The 19,913-nt window shown below is 32.0% G+C and overlaps 3 protein-coding genes across 3 annotated transcripts; 2 read left to right on the top strand and 1 right to left on the bottom strand.

The window, feature by feature from the left end:
- Positions 1–1,558: 1,558 nt before the first annotated feature.
- LOC107620747 (uncharacterized) lies at positions 1,559–8,178 on the top strand. Its single transcript, XM_016322872.3, has 15 exons — positions 1,559–1,716; positions 1,821–2,223; positions 2,304–2,481; positions 2,560–2,699; positions 3,294–3,930; positions 4,121–4,221; positions 4,400–4,544; positions 4,629–4,697; positions 4,811–4,856; positions 5,281–5,741; positions 5,868–5,947; positions 6,646–6,781; positions 7,035–7,227; positions 7,603–7,685; positions 7,910–8,178. The coding sequence occupies exons 1-15, from the start codon at positions 1,605–1,607 to the stop codon at positions 8,033–8,035; spliced, it is 2,910 nt and encodes a 969-aa protein (XP_016178358.1). The 5' UTR covers positions 1,559–1,604; the 3' UTR covers positions 8,036–8,178.
- Positions 8,179–9,670: 1,492 nt separating this feature from the next.
- LOC148582075 (stress-induced protein) lies at positions 9,671–10,130 on the top strand. Its single transcript, XM_088487164.1, has one exon. It carries the CDS (start codon positions 9,824–9,826, stop codon positions 10,019–10,021), a length of 198 nt encoding a protein of 65 aa, XP_088343290.1. The 5' UTR covers positions 9,671–9,823; the 3' UTR covers positions 10,022–10,130.
- Positions 10,131–14,554: 4,424 nt separating this feature from the next.
- LOC107620752 (protein JINGUBANG-like) lies at positions 14,555–16,484 on the bottom strand. The gene is made up of 2 exons (XM_016322878.3): positions 15,806–16,484; positions 14,555–15,489 (listed from the first exon to the last, which is right to left on the bottom strand). Exons 1-2 carry the CDS (start codon positions 16,351–16,353, stop codon positions 14,613–14,615), a joined length of 1,425 nt encoding a protein of 474 aa, XP_016178364.1. The 5' UTR covers positions 16,354–16,484; the 3' UTR covers positions 14,555–14,612.
- Between the last annotated feature and the right edge of the window lie 3,429 nt (positions 16,485–19,913).

Genomic DNA, 19,913 nt, shown 5'->3' with positions numbered 1-19,913 from the left:
AATTGGAATAGGTAGTCAGTCGGCAGGCAGTTGGTCAAATAGGTCGACGGGTGATCATCGGTCGACATGCACGAACGGTAGGTAGGTAAACTGTGGCTAATTCGGTATCGGAAAGATGATGGCAGATCAATCAAGATTAGGAGGTAGCTAGTCGTTGATCGTTGGTGGATATTGATCATTGGATGATCTTTGGCCACTCGAGCTTGGTTGGCCAATTGGATAAGATAAGTTGTCGGGTTGTCGCTCAGTCGACATTAACAGTTGGTTTGAGTCTTTCAACGAATAGTCAGCCAGTCCATGGTCAATGTATATCATAGGTGGTTGGTTGGTAGGTTGGCGGTCAGTCGGCTAATAAAGTTCTGTCAGATTGATGGTTATTCGGTGCTATTGATATATTTTTTTACCAGACTGTTATTTTCATTTTCTTTCTAAAATATTTCTTTTTATATTAATATATAAATGATAAATTATTTGTTTTATTTAAAAATATAAAATAAGAAAAAGATATATTGAGTGGAAGAAGGAGAGCATATAGAAAAGAGAGGGAAAAAATAAAAAAAAATTATTTTAATTGTCAAATTATTAATAATTAATAATAATACATAAAAAAGATATAATGGGTGGAAGAAGAAAAGAGATAAAGAAACATAGATGGAGAGAGAGAATTTAATTTAAAAAAAAAAATTTATTTCAATTATATTGAATATTATGTGATATATTTTAATTGTAAAATTAATCATATATATTTTAATTTTAATATTTTAATTTAATTTTAATAATAACTAAAGAATGTTATTTTTTATATTTTGGTTTTAAATTAATAATTAATCATTAACAATAATATATAAGAAAAATAAAGTGAATCAAAAAATAAAAGATATAGAACAAAAAAAAAAAAAGAAAAAGGGAGAATTTTTTTTTGTTTAAAAAAATATTTTAATTACAAAAAAAATTAATATCAAATATATTTTGATTATAAAATTAGTAATATATATATATATTATTTTATGTGACTAATTTGATAGTTATATGTAAAATATAAAAATTACATAGATGAATATTTCAAGGAACGTTCAACGTATTTTTGAACTTTGAAATTACCAAATTACTAATAGTAGCAGCCCATATATTCCCTTTTAAGAACACTATCTTTGGCTAAAACTATGTAAACTGATTATTTAGTTGTAACTTCTAAGTTATCCACATAAAGTAAGTAAGTAACACACAACTTAATATATGTTATTACTCCATTCATTAAAATGTCTTTGATTGCGTTGATGTTAACAGCACCACTTTCTGACCGATAACTTAACAAAAGTAATCACAAACTAATGGGAGTTTGATTTTCACGTGCTTATAAAATGTTTTATATAATTATTTAATTACATTTATTGTTTTTGATAACTAATGTTAAGTGGATAATCTTTTACATTAAAAAAGGGAGAAAATAATTGAATAATAATTAATAAGTATAATATTAGATTAGGTGGACAAAGTGAACTCCTTCAAAGCCAACAAAAGAGCGAGGTTATCGCTGCGACTTTATACGTAATATATTTCAGAGGGAAATAACAGAGAAGAAGAAGACGAAGACGAAGAAGAAGATGGTTAAAGATATGCCATCAATGGATGACATCTACGATCTCATTGAAGAGGCAAAACTTCGTTTTCTCTGGTGGTCTCTTTGCGTATTCGCCATTTCCTATTTCTTAACTAGTAAGCCATGCATTCCGTTTTCATTTCTTTCTTTTATAATGCCTATAGATTTGGTCTTTGATTCACATTTGTTATCATATCATGTTCTTCGATTCTCAAAATAGATACGAGTAAATCAATGTGGATGAATGTACCAGTCGCTATTTTGTGTGTTGTTGCTCTGCGTATTCTCTTGAACAAGGTAGAATTTCGATGGAGGCTCGAACCGCCTAAACCGCACACATATCTTTCTCATTTGGAGAGGAAACAGTTGTCCATAGACGATGCACGCCTCTCTACTTCGCCTCCACCGCCGAAATGGAGGAAAAAGATCGATTCTCCTCTCATAGAAGCCGCCTTGAATGATTTTTTGGATTTGATATTGAAAGATTTCGTCATGAATATGTGGTATGCAGACATCACTCCGGATTTAGAGTTTCCTGAGCAGATACGTGATATAATCATGGATGCTATTGCTGAAGTGACAATGAGGGTTAAAGACATGAACCTTGTCGACTTGCTCACAAGGTGTTTGATTTTATCCCCTTCTATACTTGCTTCTAGTCATTATGTGCAAGTTAGTAAGTTCTATTTCGCTTACATTCCAGGGACATAGTTGATTTAATAGGTGATCACATAGACCTTTTTAGAAGAAACCAAGCAGCCATTGGTGTTAATGTTATGCTAACGCTATCTTCTGAGGAAAGGGATCAAAGATTGAGGTTGCATTTGTTGAATTCTAAGGAGCTCCATCCAGCACTAATATCTCCAGAGAGTGAGTACAAGGTGTGAGTACAGTGTCCCATGTTGTCTATTTTTGAGAAATATGTCTCATACTTTTTCTTATAGTTTCTCCTTTTATAGGTTCTTCAGCGGCTAATGAGTGGGGTATTAGCTACAATTCTGAGACCACAAGAAGCTCAATGTCCTGTAATTCGATCTATAGCCCGGGAAATTTTGACTTGCTTGGTGATGCAACCTGTTATGAACTTGGCTAGCCCTGCGTATGTTGTTGAATATCTGATCTCATTTTTTTCATTTACTTTGAGCTTCTCTTGTTAGAAAGATTAGCTATAATAATTCTTACTGTGTTTGATTGCCTCTTTATTTGGTACTTTTGAGGGTCAGAGGTGTTAGGATTTTTTGGATTGGCCTTGGTATATATTATAGGTTTGTAGCTAGAACTTATAAGAAGCGACAAGTTTAACAAATTTGAACAAGTAAGCAGAGGCCAAATGGAGAAATATTAGGAGGATTGGGCATATTTGGTATCACCATGCCGATAGGAAGAGGATCAGCAAGAACACACGAGGCAAAATTAGTTCATGATAACAACATATTTGTGAAGAAGTCTAATAAGACTTAATAATGAGGCTAATAGTGAGTCTTTTCGGTGTTTCCCATGCATCATTTGCAATGATCAATTCCCTGCTAAACAAAATTGAATGTTTAAAAATATTATCACATTCTATAACTTTAGCAGTAAGTTATTGGACCACAAAATGCAAATGGTGTTATAGTTTGGACCATTTTTCCCCCTTATTTTTTTACAATTCAATGTAATTTCATTTGTAAAATATACTTTTCTTAATGCTCAGGTACATCAATGAGATTATTGAGTCTGTTCTACTTGTCATTAACGATGATGGTGCAAATTTGACTGGTGGTGGTAATGGTGGTCAGTCAACTAATATATCCACTCATAATCATGGCCATTCTGTTGCTTCTGGAGGTGGACATGATAATCATCCCGCCTCTGCAGAATGGGCACAATTGCTGGACGCCGCAACTCAAAGAAGAACCGAAGTTCTTATGCCTGAAAATCTTGAGAACTTGTGGACAAAAGGAAGGGATTACAAAACGAGAAAGAATTCAGAAGGAAAGCCTTCACTTTATCCAGTACATACAACCAGTTTAGATCCCCAGTTTTATGCTGGAAGCCCACAAAGAGCAGAATCTTCACCAAACCAGGACAAGGAGTCATCTCTTGAAGCCGGACATCGAATTGATGAAGTGAAGGATATGAAGGATCCCGTTTCCAATAAGTATAAAAGAACACTCATGAGATCCAACAGCACTTCTGGCTTGGAAATCCAACCTGTTAAAGCAGGGTCCACAATGTCAGAGTTACATATCTCAGAAAATGAGAAGCATGGTGAGATCACTCGTGTTAAGAGTGGTTATGACACTGCTGTTAGAAGAGAGGGACAATCTGTTCCAAAGCCTCGATGTCGGGTATGCAATTTAGATTGTAAAAGTTATAGCTAATAAAATATATACTATTTTCAAATTGCCTATGAATTTGATTGTTATATGCTTTTACAAATAACAACTAATTTAGGTTTTATAGATGGAACTTCTTTGCACCACGAATACTTGTTTTTATTTAGTTCGATTGTTATTTATTGCTACTTGTATGTTGTAGGTAATAGGAGCATATTTTGAGAAACTAGGGTCTACATCTTTTGCTGTTTATTCAATTGCAGTGACTGATGGAATAGAGAAAACATGGTTTGTAAAAAGAAGGTAGAAAGTTTGCTTCTTTCATTCATTTCTATAATAGTTTAAGTGCATATGCCATAGTCGTTTTAAATTTTATGTTTTCCAAACAAAGTGAATGCATATGATGAGTTTCAAAATCATTCCCTATTTATATTTGTGGCCTGACATCAATTAACCAAACTTTCTTTTTGTTAACATTCAGATACAGGAATTTTGAGCGCTTGCATAGATATCTAAAAGAAATTCCTAATTATACGCTACAATTGCCTCCAAAAAGGATATTTTCCTCAAGCATAGAGGATGCCTTTGTCCATCAACGTTGTATTCGACTGGATAAATATCTCCAGGTATTCTCATTCCTTGACTACAACTCTTTAAAGAAATATTTCCTTTGTAATTTTCCAATAACTAGATTAATGCATCCGCTTTAGGATCTCCTATCAATACCTAATGTTGCTGAACAACATGAAGTATGGGATTTTTTGAGTGCTTCCTCAAAGGTCTGCATCTTCCTAGAATTCTTACCATAACTTCATAATAGCGAGTTTTATTGGCACAATGTGAAAGATAACAACCTAACAAACTATTTTTTGTTCGTATCCTTTGACCGAAGAACTATTCTTTTGGACAATCTTCATCAATGATGAGAACCTTAGCAGGTATATATAGTTTTAAAATTTTGAATGTTTGTTGCAGTTATGAATTGGGTTCTCTTTTTGCTATTATAATGGTGAATGAGTTGTGGAATTTTTATTGCAATATATTTTTTTTAATATGAATATTCGTTTGTTATTATTTAATATGGATATTCGTTTGTTGTTATTAAATCTAGCTTTATTTTATTTTAGAAAATCCTCCTAATGAATTTTTACATATCCTGAAATTAGAATAGTGTTTCCATTAATGGCTTAATCAGAAGATTGTACTGAAATTTAAGGTGCCATTTTTTCAGAACCTTTCATCAGCCACTCGTTGCTTTTTCATCATATTAAATTAAATCCTAATCTAAGGTTTTAGATTGGGCGTGTCCTATGTATTACTAATTCCGTATGTAATGTTTTGAACTAATTTATATATTTGCAGTAAACGTTGATGATGCTGTTGATGATATTATGCGCCAGTTTAAAGGTGTGTCAAGTGGTTTCTTACAAAAGGTCGTTGGTTCGTCGCCCCCTACTGCTGAAACTTGTGCATCAGCCGCATGGAACTCGAACACGTCCTGGAATACTAATGTTGAAATTGATAGTAGCATTTCTAGGCAGATTTCTGCAGAAAGTGCAGCAACCTCTGATAATGAAGAAGGTGACAAAGAAACTAATTTTGATGGTGAAATATCAGAAGATATTAGGTGGCGTTTTGACAATGACTTGAACTCAAAGGGTTGTTCACCACAGGTAATAAACCATAGTAAAGAGTCTACCATCTTGGATCCAGATAGAAAAAATGACTCAACAATGGAAAGTAGGGTTGGCAAGGATCTTCCACCTACAAATTTCACTCCGGCTCATGATAATTTGGAGGATCGAGTTAGAGTGCCACCTGAGGTATGTTTCTGCACTTCACATCTTTGTTGACAAGGGTATAATATGCTAAATTATTGTTACTTATCATTGTTTGTATGCTTAGATTTAAACATTAATTGCAGACACTTACTTTAACCATTTTTGCAGTGGACTCCACCTAACGTGAGTGTCCCTATTTTGAATTTGGTTGATAATGTATTTCAGCTTAAGAGAAGAGGTTGGTTAAGGTAAATTAATTCTCTATCTTGTATTTCAAAATTTTCAAGTCAGTTACTGTAATTGAACTATGCTTAGTTTACTGCCTATACGGTTATTTGTTTGATGTTATGAGAAATAAACAAATAAAAGAGATATGATGTAATTTTTTCATAGCTTTTATCCAAAACTTATTCTTCCTGGTTGTTTATGAGAAAGTTGTAACAAAATAGCTTTCTTTTCAGTTTCACTTGGATGATGGTGCTATCAAGAATCATTTACCATAATTACTTATGTAACTTCATGTTTTATCCACCATGTGCCTAAATAAGCTAGGGCTTAAATAGATTTCAAAATCTTGTAGCTTACTAGGTGGAATCAATTACATGGTTTAAACAATCATTATGTCATGTCATGAGTTAAATCTGAAGATATAATTGATGGAGAACAGATTTGTTAGGATATTATATTTGATTTAAACACATTCATCGTATTTGTAAATTTCAAATTATCTTTTAAGTATTTTTGTTGTTCAATTATAACCGTCTTTTGTATATAATAAACGTAGTGGTATGACTCATACTAGATTTCAATCGACCTTTTCATTTAAAATGCCTTCTATTTCTATAATTAAGATAGCATCAAGATTATAAATTTAATATGCTTATGTTAAGATATTGTAAGATCAAAACAATTATTAATTGTTAGTGCTAGTTGATTTTTGTTGCAGAAGACAAGTCTTTTGGATATCAAAGCAGATATTACAGTTGGTAATGGAAGATGCTATTGATGATTGGATTCTAAGAGAGATCCATTGGCTTCGGAGAGAGGATACCATTGCCCAGGGGATTCGGTGGCTCCAAGATGTAAGGATTATTCAGCATTATTTTAAAATTTTCACACTCGATTTTTTGTACCCTTTTTAAGTTTTAACTTATAACACAGTGACATAAGATGAATACATGACAATAATAACATTGATGTTATCAAACAGACACTTACTTACTTGAACATCGGTCACTGTAACTCTATCCAGGAAAAAAAAAAGTAGAATGAAAAAAATAGCTAACAATTTCTTTTGGTAGTGTTCCATTTTTTAAGTGGTTTGATCAATTGCAGATCCTGTGGCCTGGAGGTACCTTTTTCCTAAGAGTACGGACAGCCCAGATATTAATGGATGGAATTGATCAAAAGCCATTGCAAGAAACAAATGAATCTGTTGGAAGCAAGATTCCAAGAACAGAGTCAGGGTCTTTCGAGCAACAGCTTGAAGCTGCTCGTAGAGCAAGTGAACTCAAGAAACTGCTCTTTGGTTAGTCCTTTGTTAATTCTTTTGAAATTCTCTTAGATAGTCTGTTTGCACTTCTTTTCCCCCTTATTTTCTTCAAACTTGTATCCCTGTTAAAAGGAGACAAAAATGTTTTCCTACTGATTTTATTATTCTTACAAGTTTGAGAGGTTTCCTCTTGAACTTATTAAAATGTTATGAAAATGTTATAAGCAACTGATTTCATTGTCGCGGAGGAACCTTTTAAAATGTTATGTCACTCATTGTTTATAAATTAATTCTTCGGGTTATACTTAAGAACATTCTCAGAGTTGAATCGAACAGCATTTCCATTCTCATGATTCAAATAACCGCAACTTGTCATATTATAAAATATAAAGTTGCCTTCATTTTTATCAGATGGAGCTCCGGCAGCCTTGGTGAGCTTAATTGGTGCGAAACAATATAGACGTTGCGCCAGTGACATATATTACTTTAGCCAGGTTAAGCTCTTTGCCATTATTGCATTCACTTGTTTGTGTTATTTATGAACTATCTCTTCTTAATTAGAGTTAAAACCGTAGGGTAAAGAACATAAATAGTATTATATTCAACACTTCATATAAGTTAACTTTTTTCTATGCTTTGTCATTTTGTTTTGTCTACTTGTGCATTTTGCTTATCTTAATCTAAACTAACAATTATGCTGTGTCTTGTTTCATTCTAGTCTTCTATATGTGTGAAGCAACTTGCTTATGCAATCCTTGAACTTCTACTTATATCTATATTTCCGGAGTTGCGGAATGTTGTCATGAGTGTTCATGAGAATATGCATGTTCACCAACCTGTATAGACCTCCTTGTTGGCCATCCTATCGAATGTGTCACTTATGCTAAAGATCAGATCGTCATAGTAGGAAGACAAGACCATTTTTCCCCCTCTAGTGGTGCCATTGATATATGGCTTTATTTGCTGGCTACTATTCATTCTTTAAGCAAGAAAAGCTGCCATGATCAATGGTTTTTGTTTTAATTTGCATCTTGGGAACATAGGGCGTAGTTTTGTAAACTTAGATTATGTACAGAAAAATCATTTATCTTGTTGATTATCAAGATTTTTGTATTGTGACAGAGTGAAATGCTTCTAATGAATATTCTTTATTCGTTCATAAATTTGGTATTTAAGGCTATGTAATGACTGTAAGAAACAAACAAATGATAGAAAGCGGGTGGAAAGTGGGTATGTATGTATGAATGTATGCTTGTAAAAGAAGCACGTTTTCTTCTCAAACTCGTATACATGCACTTGCACACTTTGACAGCACAAAAACAGGACCATTAGGTTGTCCTGTTTCACCACCACCCTCTTCATTTTGTGGCTCTCACTTGTCACTTCCTATGTTTAATTTGTCCTAATAGAAATAAAGAATTTTCCTTTCTTGACCAATGGGGGGACCAAACCAATGCATGCCAAACAAAACTCTTAATCAGCTTGCATTGTTAACATTACACTCACTAAAGACTTATCTTTTGTTATTACTTGCTTATTATTTCCCTCACGACACTTCATTTATAATTGTTGAAGATCTAAGAAGATTTTGAACGAGTTGATCTTATGAGGCCTAAACAAAAATGAGTTCATTGCAAGTATAGGTGAAAACTCAGCTGTAGTTAATTTCACGTGAAATTGTTAATTGAGAGATGTTAGATGACAATTTATTATTTAGTCAAACTTGTCAAATTATTTAACGACTTTCGACTATCAACTTCACATGAAGTTAACTATACCTAAATTTCTATCACAAATATAATATATGACATGATGCAATAACATCGTTTGATTCATATAGTCGACACACATAACAGATTCGACTTTGTTGTTATTGTAACTGTTTATGAATGGCTAATATATATCAAATCAGAAACTCTTTAGAGCTAGCAGAGTTTAGCAATTTTGACTAGTATTTGGTAGCATAAACATCAAATTGTCATTAACAAAAAAATCTTATTAATTCACGTGTGTAAAATCTGGCAAATGTTAATATAGGTACAAAATGTATTGACTCGTCTATATAAACTCTGGTAAATATATGTACAAATTATGTGTTTTTTGTGTGCAAACCTCTATAAATATAAGTGCAAATTATTGTTGGCCAAGTATTTACTCAAAATAATAATATTTGCTGACCATATAGCATTGTTGATATCAAATAATCATCAATGCATGATTGACTCTCTCAATAATAATAATAATAATAATAATAATAATAATAATAATAATAATAATAATAATAATAATAAGAGTTTGTAGCAAGATTTTTAACTAGATTGTAATAGGCTATGGATTCTTCCACGATGCCACATGTGACAAGATGAGAAAATCATGAAATTGAATGAATATCCACCACTCATGAAAAATTTGCATTAGGCAGCCAATATAAATCTAGAAAAGAATAATATTCTAGATTTTGAGTATATCCCAAGATTCCTGTTCCTATTATTCCTATTCCGATTCCTATTCCTATTCCTATTCATTCCCTTATATAAACCATACCATTTGCATTCCAACCTTCATTTCAAAACAGAAAACAAAGCTCTCAACAAATAAGAGAAAACTCTTAAGTGATTTGCCAAAAAAAAAAATGTCTGCAATGGTAGAAGCATGGATGTGGGAGTTAACAAAGCTTAGAGAGAAAGTAGTGGCAGCCAATAATAAAGCTAAAGAAGAGAAAGCAATGAAAAGGGAATCTCAAAAGGAGATGGTGGCTGTTCAGAGAGAGGTATCAACCATGTCAGAGGAAACTGTGTCTTTGCTTATGGATAGATTTGTTCCTTGCTGATTATTAATTGCTAAACATGTCTTGTTCATTCTATCTATATGTATATGCCATACACTAAGAAAATTGTAACGAAAATTCTGTTATTATGAAAACTACTATGTTTATATAACTCCTACTCCAATATCTGAATTATGATTTTTTAAGTTCTCTGGTATTCACTTTTAGATTCTCAGATAGATAACAACATTATTCGTATATTATAGAAACTATAACGTCATTGGTTTAATTAGTTGCTCTTACTTTATTGGATAATCCAATTACAATCACCAAGCAAGAAACTGAAAAACTATTCGTGTAGTTTTCAGTAATTGGCATTTTTTCCTTCCAAAGTTTGTAATTAGTAACTGAAAATTTTCATCCCAACCATATCCTTAAAAGGATTTTTGGTGATAATTGAAGTTAATTAATAAGATTATCCAAAACCGTGGAAATTTCTGTACATGGTAAGGGATCATGTTTTACACTGAAAACTTTTTTTTTTTTTTTGCTATTTTTCATTTTAAAAAACTAATAAAATATAATAAAAGATTTGTTATTTAGCTATGCAAAACATAAAAGTTTTAAGTTAATTTATTTTCATCTTAATTCATAGTTTAAGTTTGCATTCTCTGAAATATTAGAGAACTTGCTGTTCAGACAACACACTTATGCATTCACAAGTGGACATTAACCAAAAAATAACTCTACAATATTATTGACATATGTTTTTAAGACTAAATTTTTAAAGTAGTTCCTCAGACAGTTTTCACCATTTTAGTCGTTCAAATTCAAAATTATCTATACTGGTTTTGAGATTTCATTTTTGGACATGATATTGGTCTTTGGACCCTTTCTAGTACTGAATCAAACAAACTAAGTGTTGAATTGGCTCTGACTTGCTATGCTGGACACATGACTAAACAACGTCGTTTTGTTTTGACATTTGAACACGGCAAAAATCAGAAGAGGAAGAAGAGTTTATATGATGTGTAAATCATTATATTTCCATTCATTTTCCAAAATGACCATGTTTTTGTCTTATTTAAGATATAAAACTAAAAGACGCTATTTAGTCATGTGTCTAGTTTGGCAAGTCAGAGCTACTGAGCTAGGTTAGCATTCCATTCGTTGACTCAAATTGGAAAGAGTTCAAGGACTAATATAGTTACTAGAGCTGGATCTCGGAGATCAGTATAGTAAATTTTAAATCTAAAAGACTAAAATAGTAAAAGTCGTGAATCTCAGGACCACTATAGAGATTTAGCCATGTTTTTAATTAGACAAATTGATTTTGAATACAGATTAGAAGATAAGAAAAAAAAAAGCAAGAAAATGTACAAAGTGAATATAAGGATTATAAGCATAATTTGAAAGAAAATGTACAAAGTGATGAATATAGATCCGCCGTTTTTTCTTTTTCAAATTTCAATACCCCTATCTTGTTATATATTTTTCTTTCATTTGAGTATCCATGCTTTTTAGCTTGGAAGTTTAGATATTTCAAGAGGGGTCAATGTTAAAGTGTTGTTCTAGCCTGGATATTTTGTTATAGTCGTCCTAGAAAATATCAGGTTTGGCATAGGAATATACATAGATATTTAATGTTTTTCATTCATTACTAAATGGCTACCATAATTATCATGAAGACAAGGACTAAATTGGCTTGTTTGTAGGTATCAGTATCATAATTAATTATTAATTAACAATTAATAATGGAAACTATCTCAATAGATATTTTGCAAACATGCTAACCTTAGTAAAAATAAAAATAAAAATAAAAATAAAAAATAAAATAAAAAAATTAAAAAAAAAACAACAAAAAAGAAACTATGTATATTCAATAGTTCATCTTAAAAATCCGCCGTGGATCTGAACTTCATTTAAGGGTTTATCGCTGGCTAATGAATTGATGCATGCACAAGACAGAATTCGAACATTCGACACTTATTTAAGCGGACGAGTGAGTTGACTAGTGACTACTTAATCAACTCAAGTTGGTTTCTTTTTTCTCTTTTTTGGTTGAGTTTTTTTTTTTTTTTTTTGGTCATGGAGATTGGACAACCCCCAATCCTAGGTACTTCAAATGGATTGGACAACCCTCAATCCTAGGTACAATACACACCCACACGTAGGGGTGTCCATGGATCGGATCCGATCCGCATATCCGCGGTGTTTATCTGAATCCGATCCGAAAATTGCGGATATGGATCGGATCCACACACTAATCGGATCGGATTGCGGATTTTGTGTTGGTATCCGCATATCCGATCCGCATATCCGCGTATCCGCAAAAATAAAGAAATAAATAAGTAAAATATTCTTTTTATGTTTTATTTTAACTAATAATTATCATATATGTTAAATTATTTTAATTTATTATTCAAGAAAAGTATGTTTAATATTATTTTAAGAGTAAACATATTTAAAAGAATAGAAAAAATAAATTTTATTGATCTTTTTTTAATAAAAATAAGCTTTTAAAAATATTTTTGTGTTTTGCGGATATATCCGGTATCCGATCCGATCCGATCCGCAAATGTGCGGATCGGATCGGATCGGATCCAACCTTAAAAACTGCGGATATTGGATCCGATCCGATGATTGTAGTGCAGATCGGATCGGAATTTTGGCCATATCCGATCCGATCCGATCCGCGAACACCCCTACCCACACGTTCCTCACATACTTACCATTTTTCTTTTTCTCGGTTGCCGTTGGTAGGAATTAAGCCCGAGACCTTTGAGATGAGAAAGGGACGGAAGAGTTGCTTTCTTAAGAGAAAGTGAGAAACTGAGAAAGTCCAAAAGAAAAAATAAAAGACAAAATAGCATATATTTTTTCTTTCTTTTTTTTTTTTGGGTAAAAAGCATATGTTTTTTCTGTCATGGGGAAAAAAAGATTATGGGCTGAAACAATAGTTGCTTTCTAGATGTTGCGTGAAAAGTTATGGGCCTCTATAACCCAATTCCTCAGTCCAATAATACACAGGATATTGCAAAAATAGCTATTATCCATAAAAGCGTTTCCCTAGTTTATGACTCATTTTCAAATGTTTTTAACCATTGTTGCACTCTTTATTAATTAAATAAATTTTAGTTTTTATTTATTATATTTAATAATTTATATCAATAATTTAAAATTAAATTTTATTAAGGTTTAGAATTTAAGAATATTTTATATTTATTTTATTATTTTTAATAATAAATTAGTTTGTAAGAAGTATTCTTTTTGTTTCGTCTTATTATATATATATATATATACCTTTATGTATACTTTTTTTTATATTAAGAGTGATTAATAAGAAATGAGGAGATAAAAGATGGTCTTTTATATTGTAAAAGGAAGATAAAAGTATATACAAATATCATTTTTCTCTTATTATTGGTATATTTTTCTATGCCTTTCAAATTCAAGAAATGAGCTACACAAGATTAATCATATATTAAAAAGCTGTAGATGATGTATATAATATAATAAAACCAACCTTATAAATTACACCAAACAAATTAGTAGCATTCACAACCATGGTACATATACTACATAGCCAGAGTTGACGTTTCCTCAAACGCAATATTTAAGGTATTTATCTCTTCAATACATTCATCCATAAAGCTTTCTTTTGTCAGCAATTAAAACAAAGAATGTCGTTTTGCTTTATTAGCTTTTCCATTTTTGGCACCTAGCTTTGTTGAGTAGTTGTCCAATGTCCAATAATATGTATATATGAATGTATGTAATGTTATCTCAGAGTATATCAGGCTACAAATAGTCCCTTCCTTTGGGGGCAGATGCATGAAGTATGTAACTTTCTATGCGTCTCAATCAATTAATGGAACCTGGAATTACCATAACACCCTCCTCTCCAATAACAAAACCATTTGTACACCATAAAATCTTAAGCCCTTCTTCAACAAGGACAACCAAGAATGTTATTCCAAATTTCCAATAATTACTTTCGCTCAATTGTAGGTTCACACTTGTAAAAATATGTTTGACTTATCATTAAAGATGATATATAATATGTTGATTACTTTGAGAGAAATTTTAATTATCTTTTCATGGCTCCACAAAATTCAAAAGATAAGATTATAGACAAAAGTAGGCAAATTTTAGACAACACTTTGAAGGTTTGTTAGGTACCATTTGTTTTGAGATACAAGGAGAATGAAAGATTGGACTTAGTATCATGTTTGTTGGTTTAGAGATTGATACTAAATTTTTTGTTTTTGTCCTCAAAATTTTAGTATTTCAGTACCTCTAAAAAATAGAGACACAAGAGACAAATTTTTAGAGATAGAAACTGAAATTTTAACATTTTATATCTAAAATATTCTTATTTCAATTAATTAATTTCTGTCTCCCACTTTACAACAAATAGAATACTAAAATTTATTTCAATCTCTATCTTTTAGTCTTTGTCTCTCAGTCTCAGTCTTTCCGTCTCTGTCTCTCCACCAAACGCTACCTTTATAATTTTGTTTTCCTAAGGTATCTTTTAATTCAGTAGGGTAAAGATTGGAATTGTGATTAAAGGGACAAATAAATTTTGTATGCTAAATTGCTAATATACTTAGTTACTGCACCAAGTAATTAAAAACATGATAGAATTCATTCATAAATTACGTGTTAATTTTGATTTAATGAAACGATAATAATCTTTCTTTATCCTGTTATTGTTATTATTAATAACACTAATTCTTGCGGGGGCCGCCGTGACTTCCAGCGGCGACTGAAGCGGCGGCACGTTATCCAAGACGCGCCAGACCTTGACGGAGTTGTCCAAGCTCCCAGTGTACACCATCCACCCATAACTTTCCTCTTCTTCTTCAACTTGTATAGCTGCAATGCACTTAACTGGTCCACTGTGACCGTTAAGAACCGAAAGCATCGCGTGTTTCCCACTCTCCTCGTCTCTCTTCCACACGCAAACGCTCTTATCGGCGGAGCCACTCACCACAAGGTTCCCCGCCACCGCCACGCAGAGAACCGCAAGCTTGTGCCCTCTCAGCACTCCCTCCTGAGAGAATCCATGCTTTTTATTGTTACACCTTCTCATTCCCCAGAACCTCACCACTCCGTCGGAAGATCCGCCGTAAAGCACCATGGACCACCGGTTGACCGCGAGTGCCGTGACGGCACTCTCATGATCCAACAAAACCTCTTCTAGAACGTGCATGGTGATCCCTTTCTTCCCTTGGTATTCCCTTCGCCACATCTTCACCGTGCCGTCTGCGGATCCGGTGAAAACATAGCACCCGAACGCCGCGACGACTGCATTGACGGCGTCGGAATGCGCTTCAATGGATTCCAAGAATCTGGAATCGGAAATGCTCCATACCTTGACGGTTTTGTCCCAGGAGGCGGAGTACAAGAGGCCTTGGTCCTCGTCGAGGCTTAGACTCGAAACGGCGTCGTAGTGCCTCCCCTTGCTCTTCGGTATCACGGAGCTCTTCACGTACTCTCTTAGAGTCGGTAAGCTCCCTATGCGCCTGTTCCATCAACAACCCAACGGTTAGTCAGTTACTGTTTTAGAGTTAGTTATACACAAACTAACTAACAAAAATACTTCAACAATATTCACGTGAGATTGATTGACGAAAATAGTTAAATAAAAATTTAGTCAAATTATTTAACAACTTTTAATTAAATTATCAACTATTAACTTCACGTGACTGTTATTAAATTTTCTCATAATTCATTGAGATTCAAATACAATTAAATTCATATGAAATTAATAATTAAAAAACTTTAATAATAATTTAGTCAAATTTATAAAATTAACTCCACGCATCTTTTTGTTATTACCTGTGGTTGGTTGGGTTGGTTCGGGACACCTTCCATATTCTAATCTTTCCGTCTTGGTGACCGGTGAATATTATTTTGCCGGAAATAATTATAGACTTAACTAAACCGCTTCTTGATTTGAAGCCGGTAAAGTCCTTCAAATCTTTCCAAACCCTAATGTTCTTGCTATCGGAGCCGGTGTACAGCAAGTCCCCACACACCGCCAGCGAGTATATATGCCCTTCTTCCCTTACCAGCGACCCGACCAGCCCGTTTCGCACCGTCATCAAGTTCTGTTTCAGCTGCTTTGGTGGCGTAGACGGCAAAAGCCATGGCGATTTGTTGTAGGGAGAGGTGTTACCTTGGTAGTTCAATGGTGACGTCATGTATGGAGAACCGACGGTGGAACTGGTGGCGCCCGAGGCGCTACTCGGCCGCTGACTCCAGTAGTCTGAATCCTCGCTTTGGAGGTCGTGGTCGTGGTCGACGTGAGGTGATGACGGCAGATCGGAGTGCAATAAGACTCCAAGCTTTTGCCGGTGTAACGTTGGGCTTGGATCAACAAACATGGTAGATACTTTCGTGTTTGATTCTAGTTTTTAAAAAATTTAAGAATTAAATCAAGATTTTATTAATAATTAAAAAAATTGAAGAAGAGGGAGAAGGAAAGTATGAGATTTGTTTAAGAGAATGGAGAGGTGAGATTGGATTATGAGGTTATATAAATAAAAGAGAGATTGAAAGAGAGAGAGAAATGCATGAACATTGAATAGAAGAGTAATAGTGATTGGGGACACGTGGCGGTGCCACATAATGTGTGGTGTATTGTAAGTCCGGTATGAATAGGTAATGCTTGGTTAGTTAGTGGTTACATACAGAGTTTTTGTTTCTCTTCGGGATAATCACAATTTCTTTGTATACGTCTTCTCATAATTAAATTTGGCTTCACTTTTAACAAATTGTTTGGGAATTTGTAATTACACACTTAAAATAGTCTTTTTGTAACAAAAAGAAAACAAAGTATATCGGTTTGATTACAACGAACATCGCTTTTTTTTTTTTACACGAAAGAAAAAAAAAACTCCGTTAATTTAAATTTATGATAGAAATTCAGGTGTAATTGATTTTACGTGAAGTTAATACTTGAGAGTTGTTAAATGATTTGACTAATTTGATAAAATTTTTATTTAATTACTCTCAAATATCAACTTTATGTAAAGTCGATTTCATCTGAGTTTTCACCTTAAATTTAATATATGAGTAACTAATAACAAAAACCAAGTCCTTAACTATTTCATTTTAAGTAGTTTTATATATGGAGGTCACTTAGATAAAGATGTTAAAAATGTCTTTTTTTAAAGATGTTTTTTAAAAAATTAAAATTGTTAATATATATAATTAATTAAACTGTGTTATTTTATTAAAATTAGACTAGACAAATCAATTTAGCCAAAAAAATTAGTAAATTAAATTTTAAATCGGTCTAAATTAATATTTTTTTTATAAAAAATGACTATAATATTCCTAATTAAAAAACTCTAAATCCTAATCCTATGACGACGGAAGAAAAAAAAAAGGGATAGAATTTAGAATTTTTAAAGTTAATATATATATAATAAGAGTATTTTAGTCATTTTCTATAATAGGGGTATTGTAATAATTTTTTATGAAAAATAATATTAATTTAGACCGATTCAAAATTTGATTAACCATTTTTTGGTCAAATTAATTTATCTGCCTAATTTTAACAAAAAGTAACACAATTTAATCGATTATATGTGTTAAATTTTAATTATTGAAAAACATCTTTAAAAAAGACGTTTTAAACATCTTTATTGAAGCATCCCCTTTTTATATATATATATTCTGTTATTAATTCTATTTTATTTTCTCACAAGTTAAAGTATTAAAAAAGTAGATTTTCCAAATCTATTTAATATGATGTATTAACAAATGGTAGATATTCTCGTAATGATATCTTCACATGACGATAGTATTATATATCATTAGATAAATTAATATGTTTGACTAAATATATTTAGTTAACTATCTAAAAGTTCACAATATCATCTTCATATAAAAATATAATCATCATGTGAGTATTCGGATCCCCTTAACAAATACGTGAGCATAACATTTGAAGAAAACATAACTCTTGTATTGTCAAAAGATAGATTGCGTTTGCCGGAAAAGAAAGCATATGGACCATGCAAAGCACATCATAGATTATATTATTTTAGGATTGAGGTAAGCAATCGTAGATATTAAAAGCTCTTTGTACCAAACATTTCACCAACATTTTGACTTTAGTAGCTGCGTTAGGGCTTCACTTATCTCACCGGATTCTTGCAGGTGTCCTTCCAATTCTATCCCACATTCCCACCATATATAAATTATGTCTACTTTAATAAGTATTTCTATATAAACTAAAAATATTTTAGTTACGTAAACTAAATCAAGACTTATAACTATACTGGACTCTTATATATTAAAATAAGCTTATAGTTGTTATAATATATAATTATTGTACCGAGTTCTTAGATGAGATGGATAGTGTATCTGCGTAAAGGTATTTATTTATATATGAAAATGCCATGCATATATATTGTCGAGGACTGATGATGATCATCATCATTATTGAAGATGCCTTTGTTATATATTGAAGTGTTTAAAGGCATCTTTTTAATAACTTAAAATGACAAAATCTATATACTAAATTGGTCTTCAGGAAAAAAAAAAAAAAAAAACTTACTAGAAAAGTAATTAAAATGTCAAGAATAACATGATGCTGACATTTAGAGACGTATTAACTAACAAATGCCAGTTATTAGTCATAGTTTATTGCCAAATAATAAACATTTCATCAAGCAATATTAAAAAGTGATAAAAGGTCACGTAGCTATAGTAGTGTGCATGATTTTTAAAATCAAACCATATATTGTTAAAATAACAAAAAATAATAAGAGTAAACGCTTCTCACATATGCTAGGTCAAAATCACAGCAAAGAGGATCATAAGAATTAAGATGGTGTTAATTACAAGGATGACACTCATCAGATTAGTGTCACGGGAGTGGCTAGAAATTTGTATTGGACACTTGGCCAAAAGATGTGGCTTTTTTTTTATTTTGTTCTAGAAAGTGGCATATATATATAAATCAAGTACAATTAACTTTACGTAAAGTTGATAATTAAGAGATGTTAAATAGTAAATACAACCTTATATGTTTAAAAATTTAAAAATTATAGATATAAAATTTATATTGACCGAATATTAATTAATAAAAGATTTGTATACCCAAAAGTTAAAGTTATGGTAAAAATTCAGGTACAGTCGACTTCACATAAAGTAGATATATAAAAACTGTTAGATGATTTGACTAAATTTTTATCTAATAACTCTTAATTATCAACTTTACGTAAAATCAACTGCACCTGAATTTTTACCGACTTCTAAACCATATTGACTAAATATAAGCGAAATCTTATCAATTTCTTAGATTTAGCAATTCCGAAACGGAACTAGTGGTGAGATGTATATTCTTGTCAATCACCTTTTACATTTCTCAAAATGCATTAAAAATATTAGGTTTATATGGGAAATATATGTGATTGCCGTCGCTTCTTTATGAAGCCAATCTTAGAAGTTAATGATAGGGTTAAGAATATGGTGTTGAGAATGGAGTTGAATTAGTCAATTCAACTAGATTAATTAAACACTGATCATTTGACCAGTTCGATTCAAACAAATAATTAATTATTAAAAAATTTCTCAATTTAACAACTTATTCTTCATTGGTCATTCCAACAAGCTATTTTGTCTGTCCCCATTTATACAAATTCCCAATGTAACAACTCATTTGAAAGTAGGTCCAAATTAAAATATGGAAAAGTCTAGGACCAGTAACTTTATTAAATTTTGGTCAGCATGTAATCAGCAAAGAAAAGTGAGTTATTGGATCCAATCTCACACCATTAAAACTATTATTGATAGCTATTTGATGGCTATAAATCACAAAAATTGCTGGCTCCCTAACATTTCTCTTAAAATATTGGTTGTTGCAATTATACTACTAAAACTTTTTTTATTTATTGTTAGTGTCATGCATGCATATATACATTCGGTTAGG

The sequence above is a fragment of the Arachis ipaensis genome, chromosome B10 (genome assembly GCF_059453495.1).
Source record: "Arachis ipaensis isolate K30076 ecotype BB chromosome B10, ASM5945349v1, whole genome shotgun sequence".
Classification (NCBI taxonomy): Eukaryota; Viridiplantae; Streptophyta; class Magnoliopsida; order Fabales; family Fabaceae; genus Arachis; species Arachis ipaensis.
This window is presented reverse-complemented; position numbering and strand designations above follow the sequence as displayed.

Bases quoted from the DNA above. Each gene is read 5' to 3' on its own strand.
- LOC107620752 (XM_016322878.3), bottom strand. From the start codon at position 16,353: ATGTTTGTTGATCCAAGCCCAACGTTACACCGGCAAAAGCTTGGAGTC. The intron at 15,490-15,805 runs GTAATAACAAAA...TTGATGGAACAG, and splicing joins ACCAACCCAACCAACCACAG to GCGCATAGGGAGCTTACCGA.
- LOC148582075 (XM_088487164.1), top strand. From the start codon at position 9,824: ATGTCTGCAATGGTAGAAGCATGGATGTGGGAGTTAACAAAGCTTAGA.
- LOC107620747 (XM_016322872.3), top strand. From the start codon at position 1,605: ATGGTTAAAGATATGCCATCAATGGATGACATCTACGATCTCATTGAA. The intron at 2,482-2,559 runs GTGTGAGTACAG...CTCCTTTTATAG, and splicing joins CTCCAGAGAGTGAGTACAAG to GTTCTTCAGCGGCTAATGAG. The intron at 4,857-5,280 runs GTATATATAGTT...ATATATTTGCAG, and splicing joins AATGATGAGAACCTTAGCAG to TAAACGTTGATGATGCTGTT.